General features: G+C 32.7%; 2 protein-coding genes and 1 non-coding gene across 3 annotated transcripts in view; 2 read left to right on the forward strand and 1 right to left on the reverse strand.

Moving 5' to 3' along the window:
* The first annotated feature begins 936 nt into the window (after positions 1-936).
* Trnat-ugu (transfer RNA threonine (anticodon UGU)) lies at positions 937-1015 on the forward strand. Its single transcript has one exon. It is a non-coding gene; the product is annotated as a tRNA-Thr (tRNA).
* Positions 1016-2062: 1047 nt separating this feature from the next.
* LOC132719765 (rab3 GTPase-activating protein non-catalytic subunit-like) overlaps positions 2063-26282 on the forward strand; it is a 53233-nt gene continuing 29013 nt past the window's right edge. The window contains exons 1-22 of the mRNA XM_060703620.1: positions 2063-2421; positions 5579-5794; positions 6158-6242; positions 7180-7303; positions 7589-7690; positions 8600-8699; positions 9439-9537; positions 10095-10240; positions 10799-10878; positions 11487-11576; positions 12218-12357; positions 14012-14133; positions 14443-14642; positions 15524-15606; positions 16154-16218; positions 17350-17440; positions 17817-17947; positions 19348-19606; positions 19839-19936; positions 20641-20737; positions 24931-25341; positions 25857-26009. Of these exons, the coding sequence (XP_060559603.1) occupies positions 2304-2421; positions 5579-5794; positions 6158-6242; positions 7180-7303; positions 7589-7690; positions 8600-8699; positions 9439-9537; positions 10095-10240; positions 10799-10878; positions 11487-11576; positions 12218-12357; positions 14012-14133; positions 14443-14642; positions 15524-15606; positions 16154-16218; positions 17350-17440; positions 17817-17947; positions 19348-19606; positions 19839-19936; positions 20641-20737; positions 24931-25341; positions 25857-26009 (3010 nt within the window). The 5' untranslated portion in view covers positions 2063-2303. The remainder of the gene's footprint in view (positions 2422-5578; positions 5795-6157; positions 6243-7179; positions 7304-7588; positions 7691-8599; positions 8700-9438; positions 9538-10094; positions 10241-10798; positions 10879-11486; positions 11577-12217; positions 12358-14011; positions 14134-14442; positions 14643-15523; positions 15607-16153; positions 16219-17349; positions 17441-17816; positions 17948-19347; positions 19607-19838; positions 19937-20640; positions 20738-24930; positions 25342-25856; positions 26010-26282) is intronic.
* LOC132719882 (toll-like receptor 2) lies at positions 20733-23144 on the reverse strand. Its single transcript, XM_060703839.1, has one exon. It carries the CDS (start codon positions 23013-23015, stop codon positions 20787-20789), a length of 2229 nt encoding a protein of 742 aa, XP_060559822.1. The 5' UTR covers positions 23016-23144; the 3' UTR covers positions 20733-20786.

Here is a 26282-nt window from a genome sequence, read left to right on the forward strand (position 1 = left end):
CAAATATTATAATGCTAACGAACTTTGGGAAATCAGTATAACGTCCCCTTTGTTCAATAACAGATTAACTCCTATTAGATTTGTAAGGACTTAAACATTTTACTGCACTAAGGTGGCGATATATTCGTATAGTTGTACACAGTAGTTTTAAAATCGTGAATTTTTCATGAATACAAATAGCAGAGGTGCATGTATAAAGATTACATATATTTTAAAAGCTTAAATTTGTAACAATATAACGTATATAGGTTTCTTGTGTTTGTAAGTCATATATACACATATAAGAGTACACATTGTTATAGTAAAAACAGCTTAACAATTTAACGTGAAAATCAATTATACTTTAAAGACAGTTGAAGCTTACGACGATAACTGGCTTTCCCAATACTCGGTTTTACAAAGAGACAGGTATGCATTTCCATTTTTCAGGTACATGTATCCACAAGCAAGTATTAAATAACATTTTGCAATTTTTTAAGGTAGTTCTTTTGGTGGTATTACTACATACATGTAGTTAATATACACACCACATGAGTTTCTTGATTAATTCCAAACATCGAAGTACATATATCATCAACAACCTAATTTGAATAAACACATTGATGAAACTTGTATCAAAACATACAGAACTTAAGGACTATAAAGAAGAAAACTACACCCTAGTTCATAAGTTATCAAGTTACCAGCTTATAGAAAAGACTAGCTAGTAATACCTATTCTAGTATGTTAGATTTATCACATCAAATATTATGACATTCTGAATCTCGAACCCATGAAAAAATAGAAGTTATTAAGGACAATATTTTTCTGCAAATAATCAATAGGACCTCAAATCCTATTAAATAACTTTTAATTAGAAAACCATGGGTGAAAATATAAAAAAAAATCACCGTGAAAAACATCATATACTAATTTAAGCAAGAACTGAACTACTTAAGCCAGCCCGCATAGCTCAATCGGTTAGAGCGCGAGACTTGTAATCTCGACGTTGTGGGTTCGATTCCCGGGCTGGCCAACTAAAATTACTAATCAGTCTTTCGGATGAGACTTTAAATCGAGGTCCCGTGTATGGGTGCTTAAACACTTGGCACGCTAAAGAACCAGGAGAAGCTTCTGGAATTGGGGCATCTTTCTGTATCTGTAATTGCACTATCCTCCAAAAATCTAAAATGACTAATACTCTTCTGGAGGACTCGCCCATATGGGCAACCGGTGGCGAGTATAAATAAACGCAAATACACACACAAATGAACTACTTAAAACAGTTTTCTGCCCAGAATTACACGCAACTGAAACATACTCCCTGTTAAGGCCCCCACGATTACACGTTTAAACGGATTCGTTTCGATTTTCATTCATAAACGTTTACGATATTGTTTACCGTTTAATCGAAATGACCATATTGTCTTACAAAATTTCTTAATCATTGCCTGTAATCATAGATTTTATCAATTCTAGTTGTTTATTTAAAAGTAAACAAACGGAAAATAGATCCACACAGCATTACGGTGCAAAATTGTTCGTGGCATAATACATTTTTAGTAGAAAATGGGGTTACAATGCAACAAATGTGTGCTGACTCAATCGTGATGAGCCCTGCGCTATCTTTATCTGTACATGTGTAAAAAATAGAAAGATTGACATCATTTGGCTACTCAAATACATGGTGTGTATAGTACATAGAGGTACCACCATTTAAACGGTATCGTTTCGGTTATTAGCAATCGTGTAAACGTTTACAAAAATTGTAAACGTGGGAGCCTTACTCCCTGTGGAGTAAATCCAAACTCTACAACACAGCGTATGGGAGAAACAACCTTTAGAAATCTCATCAAATTAAAAGACCATTACTTTCGAGAACACTTGACGAATGTTAAAAGAAGTGTCATCAAACAAGATCAAGATTCACAGTTACTGCACCAATCAGTGCAAATCATATTGAACGAGGCGAAAGATAATCTTCGACATCTGAAATATTTTCCGGTAATGACACGGCGTGAACGGAACATATTGAATATCGTAGAACGGCATATCTGGAAAATAGTCTCATCCACTCAATATTTCCGGTTCCGGTGAAATTGAAAGTTGGCAAATTAACCATTTCATGAATATTTTGTAGTAATTCAGCTTTATAACACATGTATATTGCTCATTTGTAGAATTTAAACAAAAAGCTCATTTATTCCATTTCTTCTAATGACCGAAACGTTTCATTTCATTCAGGAGCAATGAGCTGACACCATTGTTTGGAAACCAAACATGTTTGACATTTCTAAACTTAATTGTTATTTATAATTATTGCTATGTCTTGTCATTTGTTGCCATTTATACGTCTGAATGACGTGGTCGGTATTCGTGACTATTTGTTCCCAGAATTGAAGGATTCTTTTGACAGTAGAGATGGGAATAAAGCTGGCAAAGGTGGGTTGTTTATTTGACAGCAGCTGGGATACTATCATCATTTTGTGTTGAATAGAAATTTAATTGGGCTGCCACATTATTTACTATTTATATACATAAAATATATATATAATATAAGTAGGCAAAGCTCGAAGAGCAGCTGAGCTTTTTACAGTAACGCGATACCGCTAATGATGGTTCTTGAACTTCGTCGTGAAGTACTGAAATGACACACCCCAACTTTTTGAATTTAAAAATAACACTAAAAACTGAGGAATTCTGACTAAGAAAGGGATGTGTAGAGTAGACTGGTCACCCCTGCACTTCTATTGGAACCATAATTGGACAGGGAACCAGAATAAACTGAAACAGTGTATAAAATACCTAATGACAATTTTAAAACGGAAAATGTAAAATAAAAATGAACGATTATTTTATACTATTTCATGGTAAAAGTAAACCAAGCTCGCTTTGAGGCTTTTCCTTTTTCATATTTATAATGTCAAAATGGCTTTTGAATTTTAAAAACTTGCAATATTGGAGGTACAAATATTTTGTGCATCATAATGTCATAAAAAAATGGCAGTGGCTAGCCGTATGGGCCCGTACGGCTAGCCAAATGTTCTAACCTATGTGAATCATGTATGGCTAGCCAGGACACACTGTATTTTCAAGCCGTACAGCACTTTACAAAATTATACGAAAGTTGAAAATGCATAAAATTATGTTATTTTGAATATTTAATCGAGGATTTAACCAAGAACCCGCATTTGCCCTCATATGTTTACTGTAATAAAGATGCTCCGCCATTTTGTAAAAAAAAATAATACGAAGGAAATGCAAGTGTTGTCATCTTGATGAAATATGTTTATGCAGGGTCTTTCAAATTGAATGACCCTGGTTATGCAAAGTTATATTTTATGATAAAATATTAAATAGTTTATTTTTTTTTTAAATTATAAAGTCGTTTTCCTAACATGTGTTTAACCATATTATTTATGCAATAAAATATCCATATAGTTCTATTAAAAAAAAGAAAAAAGAAAACAATTTTTTGTGTCGCCTCTACGGAGTAGTGGCGACATATAGGGATCACTTCTCCGTCGTCTGTCCGTCCGTCCGTCACAAAAATTGTCCGGACTACTCCTCATAAACTACTGGTGCAATTTCATCCAAACTTTACAGGAATGATCAGTACCAAGTGTAGTTGTGCATATTGTCAGGAAATTCCGGTTCAATGATTTTTGTCAGAGTTATGGCCCTTTAATAATTTTTAATTTTAAAGTTTGTCCGGACTACTTCTCTTATACCACTAATGCAATTTCAATGAAACTTTACAGGATTGATCTGTAGCTCAAGTCCTTGCGCATATTGCACGGGTTTTCCGGTTGAATGATTTTTGGCCGAGTTATGGCCCTTTGATAAAAAGGTTTCTTTTTCTGTGTGTTGCCAGATACACAAAAGCTTGTCCAGACTACTCCTCATAAACTACTGGTGCAATTTCATCCAAACTTTACAAGAATGATCAGTACCAAGTCTAGTTGTGCATATTGTCAGCATTTTCCGGTTCAATGATTTTTGTTTGAGTTATGGCCCTTTAAAAATTTTTATTTTTAAAGTTTGTCCAGACTACTTCTCTTATACCACTTATGCAATTTCAATGAAACTTTACAGGATTGATCTGTAGCTCAAGTCCTTGCGCATATTGCACGGGTTTTCCAGGTTGAATGATTTTTGGCCGAGTTATGGCCCTTTGATAAAAAGGTGTTTTTTTCTGTGTGTGTTGCCAGATACGCAAAAGCTTGTCCGGACTACTCCTCATAAACTACTGGTGCAATTTTATCCAACTTTACAGGAATGATCAGTACAAAGTGGTTAGTCTAGTTGTGCACTGTCCGTCTGTCTGTCCGTCTGTCACAAAATTTGTCCCAACATGAAATTGGCCATCATGAGGCGACACATGTGATTACTGATCGCTCTTGTTTACTGTCTATAACAATATAACAGTAACAATTTTTTTTATGTTTTTTTTTTTTTTTTAATATATGGATATTTTATTGCATGAATAACAAGGTTAAACACATTTTAGGTCAAATTAATGCCACTAGCACCTTTGTTTCACGGAACAGGCAAACTTTCCTTAATGATGGGCAAATTTCTACTGTCAGCATCAGAGCCCAACACCAATTATTTTCGGTGTTTTTTTTTCATTTTTCTTTCATTTTTTTTGTTTTGTTTTAAAGGTGAAACAAGAAAAGATTATTATAATAATTATGTTAGCTATTTCAATTGATGTTCTTTAACTGCATCTAAACAATCTTTTTTTCTCATAATAAGACAATTGCTGTTTCTTGGTTAAAATCCTCTTTTATAGACATAAAATAACATAATATGCATTTTCGACTTTCATAGAATTTTGAAAAGTGCCATACGGCTAGACAATACAGTATGACCTAGCTAGCCGTATGTGACTCACGTACAACGAGAACTTTTGACTAGTCATACAGGCCCATACGGCAAGCCACTTCCAAAAAAAAATATGTGAGTTACAATGAAAGAAGTGGAGAAACTTTGTCAAAAGAAGAGGGGCTTAAAAAGCTTGGCTATTTCCAGAATTATGTCCCCCTTGAACTTCGATTTCTCTTCTACAATTTATTCTTTTTACTCAATTTTTTTTCATTTCTTAAAGGTTTACTTCGAATTCCCACATCATAATAATATATGACAAGATTTATAAAACTAGTGTCCATATTTTCAGCATTATTTGACCCTACTTCAAAATTTTATGAAAATAATATTCATATTCGGTATTCTCTTGATATTCACAAATATGAATTCATATTTGGTATTTAGTCAAACCCTATTTTAATAACTAAAACATGTGAGAGATTTAATCCAAGATATTTGACTTGCAATTAGATAAAAAAGATAATGTGAAATAAAACCAAATTACCATATGTAACAAAAATGAAAAATTTAGCCAAGATATGGAGCAATATTAATGAAATCATGTCCAACTCTTATAATTTTCCACAAAGATCAATAATTCATTTATATTTTGAGCAATTATTGTAAAACATTGACCCCAACATCACCTGTCAGGAAAGATCATTTTCCCCATTTCTCAAAACTTGTCTTAATAATCATTTTATAACTCTATTTATTCCTTTGCATACAGATGTGACTCCAACATCAGATGGTTGGGATGAGGATTGGGGGGAAGATTGGAATGATGATCAGGAGGCAGAATCAAGGGAGACTACTCCAGAAGAAGGGTCAGAAGGGGAGACAAACAATGGATGGAAGAAATGGATGCAAGATTGTATAATTTCAGTATCCCCTGCTGCTGATTTAATTGCCCTTGCAAATCAAGACAGACTTGCTTTAATGTCTCGTAAGTCAGTTTATAATTCTGTACTTTACATACAGTATTCCCATTTCAAAGGTGAATGGGTGTTTTTGTTTGCTCACATTTTGGCAAATGTACCAGTTTGTTGTCTGTTAGTCAAGCTAATATTATGTGCAATGCCTATATGAACCTTGATGTAATGTTTTCCATTGCTCTTACTGTCTTATTCTGTCTTTTCTACAGAGCTTATTCAACAAGTTATAAGAAACCAACAGTTAACTTTACCTGCCAAAGCTTAGTAAATAATATTTTTCAATTTTGTTTTGTCCAAATGGTACACAATATAATACAATACGAATGCTCATGATAATATAAGTTATTACAGAGTATTTTAAATTTCAATTTTAGCTAAGTTTGATGGTGATAGTGGAAATGATGATGAAACAACTGGTTATAGTCCTGTATGGTCTGGTTCTGTTGCTCAGGAGACAGGGTTTGTAACATTTCTTACAAAATCTTTACTGTATTTAAATAAGAATTCAACACATGAAAAAAAATTTCAAGTGAAAACTTGTTTGTTTGTTTGATTGGGTTTTACTCCACACCAACACAGTATAGGTCATTTGGCGACGTTCCATCTTTACTGGTGGAGGAAGACCTCGGGGCCCTTTCTTGCATTATTTCAGGCATGAATGGGCACCTGATTAGAACCACCAACGTTCCGTAAGCTAGCTGAATAGCTTCCTCAGATGAAAGAATCCAAAGTCCCTGTCGGGATTCGAACCCAAAGCGGTGAGGTGTTAGTGGTTTGAAGTCAACGACCTTAACCATACGGCCACGGTCGCCCCAAGTGAAAACTTGTAGGCTGCTTTTAGTTTTTCTCCCCACCCCCTCTCCCCACACACATTCACCCAAAAATTGAGCTTCATTTTGTATTATTGAAGTATGACCATGACCAGTGTATGACTGTATGGCTGTCAAGGTCAACTTTTAAACAATGAGACCAGATTTTGGAACAGTCCAGTTAGAGTTATAGGGATTTATCTATCCATCTATCTCTGGATACTGCCAACCCCTCTTATGAGTGTTATAGGCAGGAATTAAGTGCACGTCAGATTGTTAGTAAAAGGTGAAAAGAAAAGCTAAGAAAGAAAAGTCCAAGCATTAACATTAACAAAGGTGAGACTGAGAATGTATTCTAGTCATGGTTAAAATGTTAATAGTGAAACAAGATGATAAGAGATAAAATAGTTTAAAAACAGTGGGAGTAAGACTAGTACTTTCAATATCAAAATATGAAGTTCAAGCTTCCAATGGTATAGAGACTGGTCAGACTACACTGATGTATTTTGATGTATTTATACTGGTGGCAAAACCTTATCACTTCAGTTTCCAGCAGGTTAATTAAAACAACTAGCCTTTTTTTCCAGGGAATATATAACAGCTTTGTTGTGTTTACCACTAGCATCTCAGAAAAGAAGTACCCAGGGTGCACCAGACTGGACATGTGTTATTGTTGGCTTTAAGTCGGGATATGTACGCATGTACACAGAGGTAATTATTGCCTGAAATCCCAGTGTTAAATATTGCCTAAAAGAAAGAAGATAAACATTGCCTGAAATTTAAGATTACATATTTCCTGAAATCACCAAATTAATAATTAGCTAAAATCAAAAAGTTAAGAATTGGTTAAAATCACCAAGTGGGTTTGGCAGAAGTTTAATTGTGATTGCAATATACATATGAAAATAATGATAATTTATACTAAGTAGTAATAATGTAGATAATGTTGGACGTTATGGAACACATGATTAGTAAGATTTATTTATTGTATTACAGACTGGAACACTGTTACTGTCACAGAAGTTACATACAGGAAGTGTACTTAAGTTGAAATGTAACACTTATGCTCCTCGTAGATATCTTGGCATAGCTGAACAGGTTTGAATCATTTGTCCTCTTGATTAATCACTGGAAAAGTGCTTAACTATCACGTATAAACTTAAAGTACACTGATATACTTAAGGTATGACCATCCTAATGCATTACCTCTGTGTTGAAGAGTATTCAAACAGGCTAGTTCTACTGTTAAATACATCGAAACTTAGGGCTGTGGGTTCAAACCCCAGAAAGTCCAACTTTTTTTTCCTTTTTTTTTTCTTTTTATACATGTATTATTTATGTATCTCTCATATCCCTTTTGGGTAGAAAAAAGTGTTTAACTTTTATTTTTTAATCAATATAGGTATTTTTTGGCTAAATAATGCTAAATTTTACAACAAATATGATACCTGATATTTTCAAAGTGCAATAAAATCAAAACTAGACAGTAAAAGTATTTAACATTATACAAAATTAACTAATATACATTTGAGAAAATTTAGGGAAACTGAAAACAGGCACTCATTTTAGTAAATTTTAGGGATTATTTTAATTAGGCTTTCAAAGTAGGAAATTGGTCAAAAACATGTTAAAATGGGTGGGGTAGGGTAACATTTTTATACATATTTCATAAATTATGAGTAGAAACAATCATTTTGCTTATGTAGATTGTTAGCTGAATGTTACATTTTGATTCTCACCAAACGTTAATGGAAAAAACTTTTTTATAAAGATGATATTGTAGATTTCTGTACGTTAAAGTTTGTTTAAATTTTGCAAGTGTCCTCCAAGGTATACATCTGACCTATGGTGTCAATTTTTCAGTTGCTTATTGTGCCCGTTAGGATGATCATACCTTAAAGTATTCTTTTCTTACATTTTAATATGATTTTATGACACATCTAATGCACACCTTTTAATTAGCACTACAATGAAATGATCTAGGTAACAGTTTGGGTATTTTTTCAGCATGAAGAGCTTCTGATATTATATACAAGAGCCCTGGTTACCATTGATGGTTTCAGTCTTTATCAAGCACTAAAGGCATGCAGGAACCAGGTGGCTAGAGGTATGTAGCTGTATATAGTTCATAACAATGCAGGACATCTGTGGCAGTCATCAGTGTTGTTGACTTGAAACAACTTGACCCTCACCACTGCAAGTTAGAATCTGTTCAGGAACTTTAGATTCTGTCATTAAAAGAGGCTTTCCAGCCAGCTTAGGCAGTTTTACTCAGGTGCAAGCTTATACCTGAAATGATGCATGGAGGGGCACCTGAAGTCTTCCTCCACCAGTAATGCTGGAAAGTAGCCATATGACCTTTAAAGTGTTGGTGTGACTTAAAACCTGATACAACAAACAAACATAAAAATGTCTTATTTATGATAAGTTATCAGCCAGCTAGAGCTGGGAAAAAGTTTAATACTCATATTTACAGTTTTGTCTTATATATAATCTTAATAGGTAGAAGCAATGAAACAGAAACATTTATATTTTGAATTTAATTCTATGACAAAGACTTATTTCATAAATTATTGTATGAATTTTTCAATATTTTAAATAGTTTCAGTTAATTTAGCAATGTACCATGTACATGTCTTTTACTAGTATTTACTATAGATTTAGATAGGGGAGGTTATTTGATGTTTATTTTAGAAAAAAGTCCTAGATAAATTTAGTCTTGTCTCTCTTATCATCTTGCCCAACCCTTTTATCATACTCTGTAATTTTGTTAATGATATTAATTTGTGTAAATATCTCTATATATTTACAATAAGACATTAATAAACTAAATCCTTATTGTTTAGCAACAGCAAGTGGTGAAGCTAGTTTACAGCCCCCTCCACTAGCTTACAAGAAGTGGGCACCACAGGATATGGACAGTATTGTTGATGTTCACACAACAGGTGATTCAAAAGATCTGAGCATCGTCATGACAAAACCAACATAGTGTGTTTGCGACCAGCATGGATCCAGACCAGCCAGTGCATCTGTGCCATCTGATCAGGATCCATGCTGTTCGCGCGGATGCGCAGGCTGGTCTGGATCCATGCTGGTCGCAAACGCACTATGTTGGTTTTGTCATGACGCAGCTCATCTCATTCTTGTTTATTTAGAAAGTTAATCAATAGAAATAAACTTCTTTTTAAACGCTTTTACTGGAAGCTCCTGATTGAGAAATAATTTCTCATAAAAAATATGTAATTTTGCTGGATTTTCTAATATTCTAAGTGTCAATGTAACAAGATTATATAAAGAAGACAGTTTTACTTGGGATATCTGAATATATGTTTTGTAATTTTCCATTATTAAAATTTAGTTTTGATTATCTGAAGTGTTCATGCCAAGCCAAATGAAAAAATATTGTTCTGTTTAATTAATACATGTATATAACTTTAAGAAACTGTTCAAGCACAATATTTTTATGTAAATTTTATTGAATTTCCTATTCTGTACTTCACAGGTGTTCATACCCCAAACCCCTTTGATCAGATGGTACTTGCATCTGTAACATCGCACACCAGCACAATACGCCCGGCACCGCCTGCAGCATCAGTGTACCTCATGTCCGGTACAGGACCATATCTGGGATTCTTTTTTGCCATAGAGGTAATAACACACATATATAGGAATGATTATTGATGAACATATGTTTTATTTTTGTTTAGATAATAACTTCATTAGGGAACTATTTATATCAGAGTCTGTGTGTTTGTGTTAGTTTAAATGTGTCAGTAAAACTTTCAAGTAGTATTTAAATACCGTAAGCAACATTATTGTGTAATAACAAATTATAGCTGAATTTTAGAAGAATTACATGTGAAATTTTGTACATGTGTATTTACATGTAAATCTTTGCTAGTAACAAACATGGTAATAGTTAACATTAAATTTTGGTTAAACAATTAAATGATGTGTCATATGGTTCAATGTTAATGTTCAATTTTGATTTATATTATTTACTGATTCCCTGTTAAATTATTGAAATGAACTTTTCCTGTTATGTAATGTCATTAAAAAAAATGTCACAAATATTAAGTTCACTAAACTTAAATTGACGATCATTGGCATACAAAGCTCATCAAAAGTATATAAAAGTGCATTGTAATCTTGCTAACATGAAGATATTACTTTTATTGTTAAATATTTTTGTATCATTAATTGTAGGGCAGTACCCAGCCAATATTGTCAGAAGTAGCATTCGCTGTTGCCAGTAAATTAAAGTCTGCCATTATTTCAGCAGCCAGGTAAGTTTATTCTGTAATATTGATTTGTATATCCTGCTGGTAAAAAAAAATAAGTAAATTTATTTTATTTTTTGTTTTTATTCAAAGTTCTTAAGTTACAATTGATGGTACATGACATACTTTAAAGTGAATTGTTCTGTAATACAATAAATAATGATGGTATTTAGTATCCAGCATAACAACAAACCACAAAATAATTATATTTGAATATTGTTAGCAAGTGATACATGGTGCAATATTACACATATTTATATAGCAGATAGTAAAATGTTCTAGAACAAAATATTATTTTTCATCATATTATTGTTCATAATGAAATATTTTATAAGAATATCCAAAGTATACATTTCTACTGTTTTTAATAATATTTAAAATACTTTCATAGAAAATGTGCCCATTATAGACTGTTCCACTTTAAATGCATATAGAAAGATTGAAACAATTCTTTTAAAGAAAAAAAAATGTTTTGTTGTTAAGATTATCAATAAATATTTGTAGTTTATAAAATTATTTGACTTATAGAAAGGTTTGAATATGAATAAAGGAAAACACAGAAAATAACCGTAGAAAGAAGAATAAAAACTGTTAACGTTTAACACATATTTCAGTGGTTGGTTAAGCTTTGGTTCTAAAAGTAAACCGGAGGTGAATGCTGAGAAACCTGTAAAGATAGAGCCAGCCACTCCATTAACACTAAGGTAAAATAATTACTTACTATCAGGTAATATAACCTTTAACATTGGGTGATATGATTTATAAAACTTTGGTAATATAACATCTATCACTCTGGTAATATAAACCTCTGACACTGGTAATATAACATCTAATACTCTGGTAATATAATCTCCAATACTCTGGTAATATAATCTCTAACACTCGGGTAATATGACCTCTAGCACTTGGGTATTATTCATACATGTACAGTATTTTCTATTCAAATTAAAATATTGTTAACAGGATTTTTTCCATAGATGTCAAATAAGAGCACCTGCTAATTTTTGGTATATTTACTTATCTTTCTGTGGAGATGTTTTAAGTTTTATAATTATTGTAAAAAAAACTATCGACTTGACATCAGTATGTTGGAAACCTTTTTTTTATTTGTGATAAAATAGGTGTTCAATTAATGAGTTACTGTTATTGTATTGTAAGATATCCCTTTGAGTTCATTTTTAAATTCAACTCTTTTTTAATTGTAAATTAAAAATCATCTTTTTATACCAACTTTTAGTATTGTTGTAAACAAATTTAATGTCAATTTTATGACATATATCATTGGGACCTTTGCAGCAAGTCAGTAAAGAGTTCATGTAAATTTTCTTGATCATGGGTTTTGTAGATTTGGACTGCCAGATTTAAGACGTGAGGGTTTATCAGTATGTTTATCACCTAACAACACATATGCTGCTACTACTGATACCTTCGGTAGAGTAATGCTGATTGATACTGATAGAGGAATAGCTCTCAGAATGTGGAAAGGTAAATGATATTTCATTATCTTTCTTCCTCACATGTAGGAATTTATTTCCCAGAATCAGTTATATGATTTAAGATGAATGTCTTTTTGATTCATTAACTTGTCATTTGAAATAAATTTGTTCTTAAATACTTTTATATTTTTGATGATTTTTTTTAATGATGATGTATATTCATTTGTACCGCCTCTGTGGTCGAGGGGTTAGAGTGGATGACTTCTAATCCAGTTACCTCTCTGGCGTGGATTTGATCCCCGGAGATGCTTTGGTAGTTTAGCGCAGAGGAAGGTAGTCTAGTACTGGTGTAACTCTCAAGGAACTATGGTTAGGAAACTACCTGCCTATATGGATGAAATACTGTTGGGAAAAGGGATAAAATGAAACAAACAAACAAACAAACAAAATATTCATTTGTATGTACAGTAAAATTCATATTGTTTGATTCTTTTAGAACTGGTAGCAATAAATATAAGCACAGACTAGATTAGAACCCGGTCAGACAGCACAGAAGTGCAGTATGTTTGTTGCTCAGAAATAGTGTATTTAGGGATCAAAAGTCCATAATAGATGAATGAAATGTTTCAAATTCTAAACACGTATTTTAACAATGGACAATTGTCAATTTGTTTATGTATATTCAATTAAGTGCAAGTCAATTTTATAGCAGTGCTTAAGTCAAATGTTGATGATATTTATTGCAAATGCAGGTTAAAAACTATTTAGGTGGAGGTTAGAGATAAGTTATATAGATTTGATATTACTGTAGGTTATAGAGATGCCCAGGTTGGTTAGGTGGAGGTTTGAGATAAGTTATATAGAATTGATATTACTGTAGGTTATAGAGATGCCCAGGTTGGTTAGGTGGAGGTTTGAGATAAGTTATATAGAATTGATATTACTGTAGGTTATAGAGATGCCCAGGTTGGTTAGGTGGAGGTTTGAGATAAGTTATATAGAATTGATATTACTGTAGGTTATAGAGATGCCCAGGTTGGTTAGGTGGAGGTTTGAGATAAGTTATATAGATTTGATATTACTGTAGGTTATAGAGATGCCCAGGTTGGTTGGTTGGAGGTGAGAGATAAGTTAGATAGATTTGATATTACTGTAGGTTATAGAGATGCCCAGGTTGGTTGGGTGGAGGTTAGAGATAAGTTATATAGATTTGATATACTGTAGGTTATAGAGATGCCCAGGTTGGTTGGGTGGAGGTGAGAGATAAGTTATATAGATTTGATATACTGTAGGTTATAGAGATGCCCAGGTTGGTTGGGTGGAGGTGAGAGATAAGTTATATAGATTTGATATTACTGTAGGTTATAGAGATGCCCAGGTTGGTTGGGTGGAGGTGAGAGATAAGTTATATAGATTTGATATACTGTAGGTTATAGAGATGCCCAGGTTGGTTGGGTGGAGGTTAGAGATAAGTTATATAGATTTGATATACTGTAGGTTATAGAGATGCCTAGGCTGGTTGGGTGGAGGTGAGAGATAAGTTATATAGATTTGAATTTACTGTAGGTTATAGAGATGCCCAGGTTGGTTGGGTGGAGGTGAGAGATAAGTTATATAGATTTGATATTACTGTAGGTTATAGAGATGCCCAGGTTGGTTGGGTGGAGGTGAGAGATAAGTTATATAGATTTGATATACTGTAGGTTATAGAGATGCCCAGGTTGGTTGGGTGGAGGTGAGAGAAGATGAAGGTACTAGTCATAAGAAACAGAGTAGGTCAGCGCAGTTCCTTGTCATATATGCAGCAAGGCGAGGCATTCTTGAGGTACTTTATTTCATTATTGTCTTCATTAATCTTATTTACATTTTCTATTTTAAGCTTTATTTTGTTAGTATAGCTTTTTACCTAGTCACACATTTATTTGTTTAGTGATTGAATTTTATATTTAATGTGTGTTGTTACATCATTTGGTAAATGATTGTAAAAGTATGACTTAAAAACCTGCATTAAAAAGATAGCAAAAATGACTTCCTATGATAATAGCCCATCATTGTATACCTTACTATATACATTGTCATTTGAATATACTCTGGGAAAACAATTTTTTTATCCTCTATAAATGTATACTTACAGATTTGGGTAGCAGGAAATGGTCCTAGGATAGCAGCATTCAATGTGAGCAGACATTGCAAGTTAATATGTGTGACACATGGTATACTAGGACTGAACAACGTCACTTGTCGAGGTGTCAGAATTAAAGCTTTCCAGGTCGGTCTCATTGATGCCGATGGTATGATGAAAACTGTACAAGTACCATTCCATCTGGCTCTCAGGTATTTACATCTTGTATCAGTTTTGTACATGTATACATTTAGTATGCCTAATCTTTAAATACTGAAATTTTAAATTTTGATGTGTTTTATACCTTTCATGAATTTGTTTTTATATTGTACATTTTGTAAATTGCATTTACGTTAATTAGTTTAACCAAAACTCTATATTTCAAAAACTGCATCAAAAGATACAGTAAATAAGGTGGTTGTTTTTTATGCCAATTTTTGAAGAAATAATCAAAAGCTTAATTTGTTTGATTGATTGATTTAGAAAATAACAAAGCTTCATATCTGAAAGTGAAAGGATTAAATTATGGTTACACTGGTTTTGCTTAATGTTTACAGTACAGTAAATTTGTTATCACAAAGTCACCTGTGTTAGTAATAGGTATATATTAATATTTTCGATTTCATTAAACATTGACATATAAAGTTGTTACATAATCTGAAAGCTGTTTTACCATAACTAGTCCCTAAAATCTTAATTTAACTTGAATTGAGTAGATTAATATTATTCAAATAAATTTCAAGAAATTTGTCAAAAAAAAAATTTTTGTGGAATTAATTTATTTGGAAAGGAAAAAACCTAACTCAACTCTGAAAGAAAATTTATGGGACTTGAATTTGGGATTAGCCATATGTAATGTGAGAGATTTTATTCTTGAATATAATTGGTTAAACCCAACAGTATGGAGACTGGACCTACATCACAGTCGGTCAGAATGACCTAGCATTATACTCATCACAAAGGATGTCCTTATAGCTGATATCATTCAGAGAGTTTTAGCTGACTTTTTGTAGACTAATGCTCAATAGTTAATATAAACATTTCAGTGATATTTGTGTAGACTGATACTTATTATATAATATAAATATTTCAGTGATAAAAATAATAAGAGAGTAAGGGACATGCACCTACTGAAGAAATTGAAACAAGTGCTTAAGGAAAACCATGAGGAGTCAGGTAATTTTTTTAATGTTTTAAAATAACTTTCTCTCATTTCTAACAAAAGTTCATACTAATTTATTTTATCTTAATTGTGTTGGAAGCTATAATCTTATTGAAACACTCTCAATCAACCAGTACTAAGCAGTGAGTGTAAAGTTTCTTGCTTACAGAAACAACGGCTTGCTTCTAACCGGGTTTGAACCCGTGCAGTCAGCAATCCTTAGATTACTAGTTCAACATGTTAACACTTAGCCATGCTGCCACACAACAATTTATTTAATATTTATACTCTCATAAATGTAATTGTTTTGAAGTATTTTTAAAAGAAAACTATGCTGCTTATTTAAGGTATAAAGCTGTTTATGAAAATATTATTCTGCTGCTATAAGTAGGATTTTATCAATTTAGCAATGATTTCTTGCATGCCCCATTCACTTTTAAATCAATTTTCACAATATTTATTATCAAAAAAGCATTTTATCTTAAGTACAATTTATATTCATCTCCTCAAAATTCTGTAAAATGCTTTATTCATTAATGAAGAAAAATGTTGTTTTTTTAGATGCATTTGACACTCAAGTGAGAGATTTGCTCCTGAATATCAAGATTTCCAGCATAGCTCAGCAGGTATGTACCATGTATTTGTTTACAGTTTGATTATACATTATTCATTAGAATAAAGAAATAACTGCAATGAAACGTTATGTCATTTCTCCTGCAGTGTTATCAGTGTATTTAGATGATCATTAAGAAAGTTGTTGAATAAAATTTGCTCGTCCATCTTTAGATTGTTCAAATAAACTGTCTTGGCCCTCAGTCAGTAATGACTGTGTTGGACATTTAATTTACATGTACATCAGTAGTATTTCCAGTCATGGCTAGCATGATCTGTAGCACACATTTAATGTTATAGTAATCATGACATAAAAGGCTTATTTCAAGAACAATTTCTGTTGTTTATCATACAAATGTTTAGAATATGTAAATATTATCTAATTTACATATTACTGTATGTGTATTTAAATTCGCGGAAGCAAATTTTCGCGGAAAGGTGCACTTTGGGGGTCTATACAAATATTCGCGCTATTTTGAATTCGCGGAGGTGACTGCCGAAAATCATAAATTCAGGTTAAAAAGGAAAATTACTGTAATCATCGTGGGAGTTCACAGTTATTTTCAATACCAAATGTCAAACAATACTCTATTGTACAGAAAAAGAACATTGTCTAGCGGACACATTATAGCAAACAAATGAATGCCCGTTAGCTTGAATAATTGTTCACAGTTTGCGTCATAAACGTCTTGACATCTGATCAGATCATGTTTTGTTTTTTCTGAACAAACAATTAAAAAAAACATAAACGATTTTAAATGATGAATAACTTGGAAAACAAAACACAATTACTCAGTAAAGATTTAAATAAAAATTGTGAAAGCATATCACACGCTGATATACATTGTTCTATAAGAGCGCGAAAATATGACTATTAAGAAATTATTGGTGTAGAAATATTCGCGTTAAACATGAATTCGCGGATCGAATGTCACCGCGAAGATCGCGAAAATTTGAAGCCCGCGAATATTTCTACACATACAGTATATGCTTCCCTATGATTAAGTACTAGATCTTCCACATTATCTATTACTCTTAAAGTTTGCATTTTTATATTAATGAGGAAATTATTCAAGGAGAGTGGAATCAAAACAAATATGATGATTAATTATTGTTTAAATAAATAAGTATTTTAATTTTTTCAGGGTGTGGACAAAATATTATCAACAAGATATCTGAGTCCAAAATTTATGAAAGGAATACTGAAGGCGTGTGTGCAAAGACTACAGGTCATTGGTAAAGACAACTTTTATCCTTTATCTCAGTATTTAACATTCCATTTATTTATTGTTGTAAGATGTTACAAAGTATTCAAACATTGAATAAGTATTGTTGAGCATGTTCATTATTTCATTACTGTTTACTATTATTCTATGGCAGGCATGACTTATATTTGGAACAGATCTGTTACACTCTGCTGTTAAAGTTTGATTCATTTTTCAATGGAGACATTTAAGAATTTCAATTAAACTTGATAGAAAATGATTCAAACATACAAACATTTGTTTATGAAATATTTGAAATGAATAGGATAAACATTATATATTACTGACAACACATGTTAATTTATCTTTTTGTGAGAGGCTTAAAGTATAAAGGAAATACATTACAGGTGAGGAACACCTAGATATTGAGAGACGTTTATTTATGCAGTACTGTCATCTACAGGATCATTTGATAGACATATACGTAGATATTGAACAATTACAATGCAATACCCCTCCAATACAGCCTGATTCACAGGTAAACACTTTAAACTGTCCCATTACAGCCTGATTTACAGGTAAACACTTTATATTGTCTCAATACAGCCTGATTTACAGGTAAACACTTTATATTGTCTCAATACAGCCTGATTCACAGGTAAACAGTTAGATTTACCCTTGTCTGTCGGTCCATCTGTTCTCTTTTGTGTCGCACATAACTTAAAGAGTATTTGACCTAGAGTCATGAAACTTAATAGGAATGTTGATCAGCATGTGCAGTTGTGCACCTGGGTATTTTTGTGTGGATTTATTCAGTATTTTTAGAGTAATTGCCCTTGACTTAGTAAAAATTTGCAATTATCAACTTGTGTGGCATGCAACACAAAAAGAATTTGACCTAGAGTTATGATACTTTACAGAATTGTTGATCAGCATGTGTAGTTGTGCATATGGGTATTTTTGTCAGGATTTATTTAGTATTTCTAGAGTTATTGCCCTTGACTTTGTAAAAATTTGCAATTTTCAACTTGTGTCGCACATTACTCAAACAATATTTGACCTAGAGTCATGAAACTTTACAGGAATGTTGATCAGCATGTGTAGTTGTGCAGCTGGGTATTTTCGTCAGGTTTTATTTCTATTTTTAGAGTTATTGCCCTTGACTTAGTAAAAATTTGCAATTTTCAACTTGTGTCGCATGTAACTCAAAAAACCTAGAGCCATAATACTTTACAGGAATGTTGATCAGCATGTGTAGGTGTGCATCTGGGTAATTTTGGTGGATTTATTCAGTATTTTTAGAATTATTGCCCTTAAGTTAGTAAAAATTTGCAATTTTCAACTTGTGTCGCATGTAGCTCAAAAAGGATTTGACATAGAGTCATGAAATTTTACAGGAATGTTGATCAGCATGTGTAGTTGTGCACCTGGGTATTTTCTTGTGGATTTATGTAGTATTTTTAGAGTTATTGCCCTTGACTTAAATTTTTTTTTTAATTTTCAACTTGTGTTGCATGTAACTCAAAAAGGATTTGACATATAGAGTCATGAAACCTTACGGGAATGTTGGTCAGCATATGTAGTTGTGCACCTTGGGTTTTGCTTGTAGATTCATCCAGTATTTGTAGAGTTATTGCACTTGACTTAGTAAAATCGGTTTCATTATGTTGTGTTATTTGTTCCTTGAGTGCTTAAGTTAGAATCAACCAACTTTACAGGAATAATGATCAACATCACTAAATTATAGGAATAATGATCAACATCACTGTGGGACTTAGTTTTCAACTTTTGGCGCATGTAGTCCAAAAAATATTTGACCTAGAGTCATAAGATTGACAGAACAGTGGCGTGTGGGGGCACCCGTGTCCTATGGACACATTTCTAGTTTCCCTCTCTATTAGCTAGTAGCTTAATGGTTTAATATTTATATTTTTACAGTCTTTATCAATGTTACTTGGATTAAGTGAAAGTGAGGTAGAACATATCATCAGCCAGGTGGAACATAGTCAAAGAATCGGGCACACAGACCAGCCAACAGGGAGGGTGAGGTTTGAGCCAGACACAGTGTCACATGTGTCATCATTCCTAGCCTGTTTCACGTGTTCACCACATGTAGTAGAGAGTGATGGCTCACAACAAGGAACCAGTGCTATAACTATAGTCAAAGACTTGCCTGATGACAAGAAACTTCATTTAGGTACACATTTGTTAACATTTGTTTATGCCTTTGTCTTTTATTTACTATTTTTACACAAATAACAGCCAATTTATTTATTTAAAAATGTAGAAGGAGGACAGAAATAAAGCTTTTCAATTATAATATTTCTTAATTGTATTTTTTTATCTTCCTGTTTTAAGTGCCTCAGCTTATCTATGTATAGAGTTTAAATTGGATGTTTCTATGAGTCATTTCCTTTAACATATTACAGGTAGCTTTTTATATGAGTGTTGTTTCAAGTACCAGGGCTCTCCAGGAGATCTTGGTGCTGTATTGAGAAAAAGCAACATTCCAATGGAACAATTAACTGTAAGTTATCTACTTATATAGAAATAATCCTAAAGGAAAATAAATTATTATATATCTTTTAATATTACTGGTACATGTATCTATGTTTTGCGTTTTGTCTTTGACCTGCCATTCCGGCTGTTGGTTTGATTCCCGTCATGGCCTTTGGATTCTGGCCTGTGAGGAAGCTATCCAACTAGCTCATGAAATGTCATACGTTCTACTCAGATGCCTGCTGGAGCCTGATATAATGCAGGGAGGGGCACCTGAATTCTTCCTCCAATAGTAAAGCTTTACCTTTTCTGTGTTTTTGGCAACTTAAAACCCACCTACAAAAATGAAAAAGAGGGATAGAAGCTCTTTTTATATCACAACCATGTTTTCTTTTAAGACACTACTACTGGTTTATTCCAGACAAAAAAACTTGTGTATAATTAATATTAATGACTTTGAGCAGACATTGTTGAATAATCAAAATAAATATGTTGAAATAAAATAAAGGAAAACTAATGCTTGCATTGTGCAGATTTTATTTAATTCTACCATCACAGTTTTGAAATTTGGGTATAAACAATTCCGTCAAAAAATGATTTAGAAAAACAAATCATAAAAATACAGTAAGATACATCTTAAACAGTGGAAAATAAATATATTTGCATTCAAATAAATGTAAAAATATCTAAAAAATGTTAACAATTTTATTTTGCTATGTGCTATCTTTCCAGCATCTTTTGGTATGGACATGGTTGAGTGAATCAAATAGGTCAATAGATGGTATTCCTGGATTGTTCAACTTGCTGAAAATCTTTACAGCTAGTATAGGTGAGACATTTCTGAGCATCATATTTGATTATTCATGTAGGTTGATAGCTTAGTCGTACAGAATGAGTTCTAGAATGGATGTACAAACATTATCCCATGTTGTTTTGAGCCTATATTCATCACCATCATGTTGTTCCCACAGTATTCTTGTTCTTGTATGAAAGATTTCTCGCAAGCTAGGAACCATGTCATTTGGATCAACATCGTCTTTCACTATCAAAATGATTGGTTTATTTAACTGCAATGCAAGATCGAATTCCATGCGGCAGTAATCACTGGAACAAAAGTTGTGGGATAGTAAGATAAGAATGACCGCTGACTTAGTGAGACTGACAACCATTTCATCATTGATTGGTCTACCAAGTTGGAAATGTTTATCACCTAAACATATTAAATCTCTCTCGCATTTTGTTCTGTCCTGCAAATGCATCAGAAGAGGTCTGTAGACATTCTCCGTCAGAAAGTCATGGTCGTAACTACTGAAAGATAGAAACACAACATATTCTGTGTCCAACTTGTTTTCTTGAATGAGATGTAATTTCTCTTCCATTCTTTGCTTGTATTGACGTTTATTTCTGCATCTTCTGACGGAGCAGAAAAGTATTACTAACATTATCACTACTGATACTGGTGTCAGGACAGAAATCACAATTTTATTCCTCAGGTTAGATGCCTGATTACATAATGATATCACTGATGTAACTGTATCCTGATCTATTTGAACATGTCTGCCATTTTCATTTGTACATACTAAATTATTTCTGTTAATCATTTTTGATCTTGCAATCCAAGTTACTGAGTCCAAGGATGTGCATGTTGAACATGATAATGGATTGAAATCCAGATTGATAATATTTGTGTTATTTCTGGCATATTGTCTCTTCTCCTGAAATGCATTTAGATGCTTTAAAGATGTTTCATCCAGAACTGAGATTTGATTTTTTCTTAAATCAAGATCCATCAACTCATTCAAATGATCAACTTTAAATGTAATTTGCTTCAGAAAATTTTCAGACAAATTTATAATTTTAAGCTTCCTGTTAGCTTGGAACATTCCACTTGGAATTCTTGTAAGCTTATTTTTGGCTAGATTTATATTTTCCAGATTTGTATAAAACATTGTCAGGTTTTCAAAGACAGAAAAATTGTGCCTAGCCATTTTGAAAAGCAGGTTATTTTCAAGATTTAGCTGTTTCAGATTGAAACAACATTTGCATAAGTTAGGTTGGAGAAAGTCTATCCTGTTGAATGAAAGATCTAAAACTTTGAAAGGTGATATGTCACAAGGAACCATTACATCTAGGTGTCCAAGTTGGTTATGTCTCAGTATAATATGTTCTGTGGTCCATGTTTCATTGATGGACAAAAATATTGTTAGATTGTCAAGATTAACAGGAATCTGTTGATTTGTTCCTGTTAGATCTATTGTCTCTATATGGGACAGTATTGTTTCTTGTTCAAAATTCAGTATGTAGAAATGACCAATTATTTTTGGAAGATATTTTAAAAATCCAAGCATGTACTTTGGAAGCACAGCATAACTTGCATCTAACAGTTTTAAATTTTTGAAGGTCTTGGTTTCTGTTCCTGTGGTATTTGCATCAATGATTGTAGAGCCAGATACGTTCAAGATTTCCAATGTATCAAGTAGCCCATTTATACATCCCAGGTTCACATGATCTATAGCTAAATGATGTAAATTTACTTGTTTTATTGGCTTTACAGACAGCATGTTGCAAAAATCTTTACCCATGTTGAAACCATCAATATCTATGTATGTCATAGTTAATATTTCAAGGTTTGGTAGTTGTCCATCTAATGCTTTTGTTATTGTGTCCACATGAAGATCTATACAGCCTGTAAAAGACAATGTTTTAAGATTTGTAAGTCCAGCAAAGGAGTTGTTTTCCAACCCAATGAAAACCCTTGATAGAATTTTGAATTCCTCTAGACCAATCAAATTGTCCAAAGCATAGTGTCCAATTGCTTGTGGACAAGTTTCACTACCTGGTGTCACAGAAATATGCAAAGATTTAATGTGATTCCAGTTATTCCCATGAAAATCTCCTTTAACAATGTTACACAAGTTTCTGACGTCTTGTAAATGTACATTGGTAATGTTGTATGGTATGTCCTTAGGTAAAATGTTACACGATAGAGTATTTCCATTTTGTCTGCATCCAGGTTGTGTCATGACCTTCACAGTATATGCACAACATTGCAACAACATATGTAATAGAAAGAAATAAAATATTGTTGAAAATCTGTTTATTAGCATCTTATTCCCAAAGTAAATTATCTCTTCGATTAAATGTTTACTTTGCTCAGTAATGTCAGTCTTCTGAATGAGTTTGCATTGCAGTCACGTCTTTTCTTGATAAATTTAGGGTTTTTTATGACAGTTTCGCCCTCACGCCGATGAGTAACAAGAAATATTTTGCAATTAGCGAAAAGGAAGTTGAAAGATCATGTGGTTTATTTTCATATTCATGTTACTTCCTGTGTTCCAGCTCACTGAACAAAAAATCTTCCAGGTTCACAAACACTGAATTTATTTATTGACTATGCTTGGTTGAACATTCTTGATTCATCACTTTACATTTTAAATTGAATGTTTATCTTACATTGAGAAATATTTAAATTTGGTTTTTCCCTTCATAAATACATGCACTTTAAAAAAATTTACTCTTGACTGGTTTGAAACTTACATGATTTAAAAAGGTGAATGTATGACAGTATTGTTATGCACAGCAAGTGTTTAAATTATACCCATTTTATATTCAAGGTTTCATTTTGAGTTTAGATATTGATCTTTTTGCTAATAAAAAAAATGCTGGATTTTGATATACAATGTACATGTATGTCACTCAGTATATTTTACTCATTTTGAAAACTAAGTTTGTTCTTTTGAGAGGGGGGAGGGGTGTTTTTTTCGTATACATGTATATGTAAATTATTCAAAATTATCCATCTTTATGCCGTTATAGTGATAAACTGGTGAGTATGTAACTTTTGAAATATCTGTTTGTCTGCCTGTCTGTAGACCATTTCATTATTTACCAATAAGATACATGTATATATTCTAATAAGCTATTCATTCAACATGCCTTGTATGAGAGGTTCATTTTGATTCAATGACAAACAATTTTCACCCCTAAATGACCTTGATCCTCAATCCCTTTACCACATGGATACATGTTTTAACGCATGTTTGACCAGTGCTGATTCAGATCAGCCTATACCTCAATGCAGTCTCATCAGGATCTCCACTGTTCAATTTTCAGTCAGAAATTCTTTTATGAATTTAGAAAGCAAACAGTGGAGATCCTGATCAGACTGCATGGATGTACAGGCTGATCTGGATCTGCACTGGTCCCATATACATTTAAACATGTGTCCATGTGGGAAAGGGTTGAAATTCAGGTAATTTTAACTTAGATATACATGAAGAGAAATGTGATGAGGGTATTTTTCCTCATGAACACATCTTGCTTTGTTTCTATATGGTGCTATATATATTGTTCTAGGGATTAAATTTCTGCATTGTCATTGAGGTATGGTCCATATCAAATCAAAAGTAAGAAATAACTGACTTTTTATGAGCTTGTTTGAAAGAAAGGTCAGAGGAGAATAAAACTTCTACATTCATTCAGGGACTTTAATATAGTTCACAAATTTAACAAATTGTTCACCATTGTAAGGCAAAATGTGTATGATCGGCATAATCTATCTATAAATATGAAAAGTCAAGTTCACCAGATATGTCCAGACTTTGTCCAGAGCATATCTTCTACATGTATGGCTAGATTTTAGTATTACTTAATAGAAAAGTTCAGCATTGTGAGATGTATTATTGCACACATGAACCAAGGGCTAAAGTTACAGGTAAAGATCAAAGAAAAATGCTTGTCAGGTGCAAAACTTTTACATGCATTGAAGAATTTTAATATAACTTGACACAGATGTGAAATGTGAGGCAGAATGTTCTGTGCAAAAATGCAGGTCCAAGTGACCAAGGTCAAGGTCACATGCAAAGGTCACAGATACGATATAAAGAAAATGAAAATGTGTGTTTTGACTATTAAGTCATCATGAATGGAGGGATTTTAATGTAAATGTTCACTATTATAAGATTTAGTATTAATGATTGGCCTATTTCATGATAATGACAGTCTTCTTTTGTTTCTTTTTAGATCAGTGTAAGGTAGTTGTAGAAAAGACGTTGGAATCCCCCTGGTGGCAAAGCATACGAGACCTGTGTATACATGCATCACATTGCCAGTCAGCTTTCCTTGCTGCTATTGTCTCTCGATCTGTTGCCATGGAGATATCTGGCACAATGCCAAAAAGAAGAGGCACACTAGATGGCGCAGCAAAAGACCCAGATGCAGACACAATAAGTATAACTTCAGAGACATTGTCCCCGATAGTGGACACTGAGCCTGTTCCATTGGATATAGAACTTTGGAGTATGTTAGCTAGGCAATTAGAGGATTTAATATGTGTAGATTCTTTACTTAAGCTAAAACCTTCCAAAATTAGAAGAGTTCCAAGCTCCGATGAATTGACGGTCAGCATATCAACATTGCTAGAAGGGGGAAAAGGTAAATGTTTATACTTTTTGAATTATTTTCTTTTTTTTATCCATATCTTGAAAATAGTTTTTTACATAGTTACTAAATTTAATTTCATTTAAAGATGTTTGTCTGGATTATTTTTCCAGTTTTAACAAATAAATTGTAGTCTAAGAGAATATCTTAACTTGATCATGTTTATCAACAGTGGCATATCTTTTTTTCATGACAAAATGATAATGATAATGTTCTTACTTTTAATGCATTTAAATCTAATGGCTATTGTGTTGAATTAGTAATTTGTTTTCCCGAAAAATTCAATAAGGCTGTAAAGGCATTAGGCCTGTTGATGCCAAGTCGAGAAATTTAGTCATCGGCACAAAAAACCAAGCCATGCTGCCTCAACTCCACTTTTGATCCAATTGATAAACTTTAAGAATTTTGAAGTGCTTTACATCAATCAAGCACAAGTTAAGTGAATTATTTAAATATTGTATCAAATGGGTACTCATTAAAAAAGATCAAGCACATGTATTTTACTGTAGGATGTATAACTGAAGTCATTGCCCGCCATGTGTCGAGAGTCGGATTTCAGCCTGAAGATTTATACCGTCCTCTTCAGGACGAGAGTTCTATGTCTGAGGAAACACTGCCATCATCATCATCATCATCATCTACTAGTCAAGATAATGTCTGGGGTAAATATCATTGAAACATATTTGAATACAGATATTTAAATTAAGTACATGAGTTAAAAAAGGCAGTTTGCTTTGTGATAGGTAATTCCAATCTATGTAAGATATTTATAGAATTTATCCAAAGTTTTGGCAATGAAACAAATGTTTGCCATTTAAGTTTTATACATTTTTATCTAAAAGTATGTGGCAAAGTACCTATGTACATGTATGTCTTGATTTTTCATCATCAACTGTATAAAAGATACTGTATTTGTTTTTAGTAGATATAGAATA

This window comes from Ruditapes philippinarum, unplaced genomic scaffold (genome assembly GCF_026571515.1).
Source record: "Ruditapes philippinarum isolate M1 unplaced genomic scaffold, ASM2657151v2 ctg821_1_1_1_1, whole genome shotgun sequence".
Lineage (NCBI taxonomy): Eukaryota > Metazoa > Mollusca > Bivalvia > Venerida > Veneridae > Ruditapes > Ruditapes philippinarum.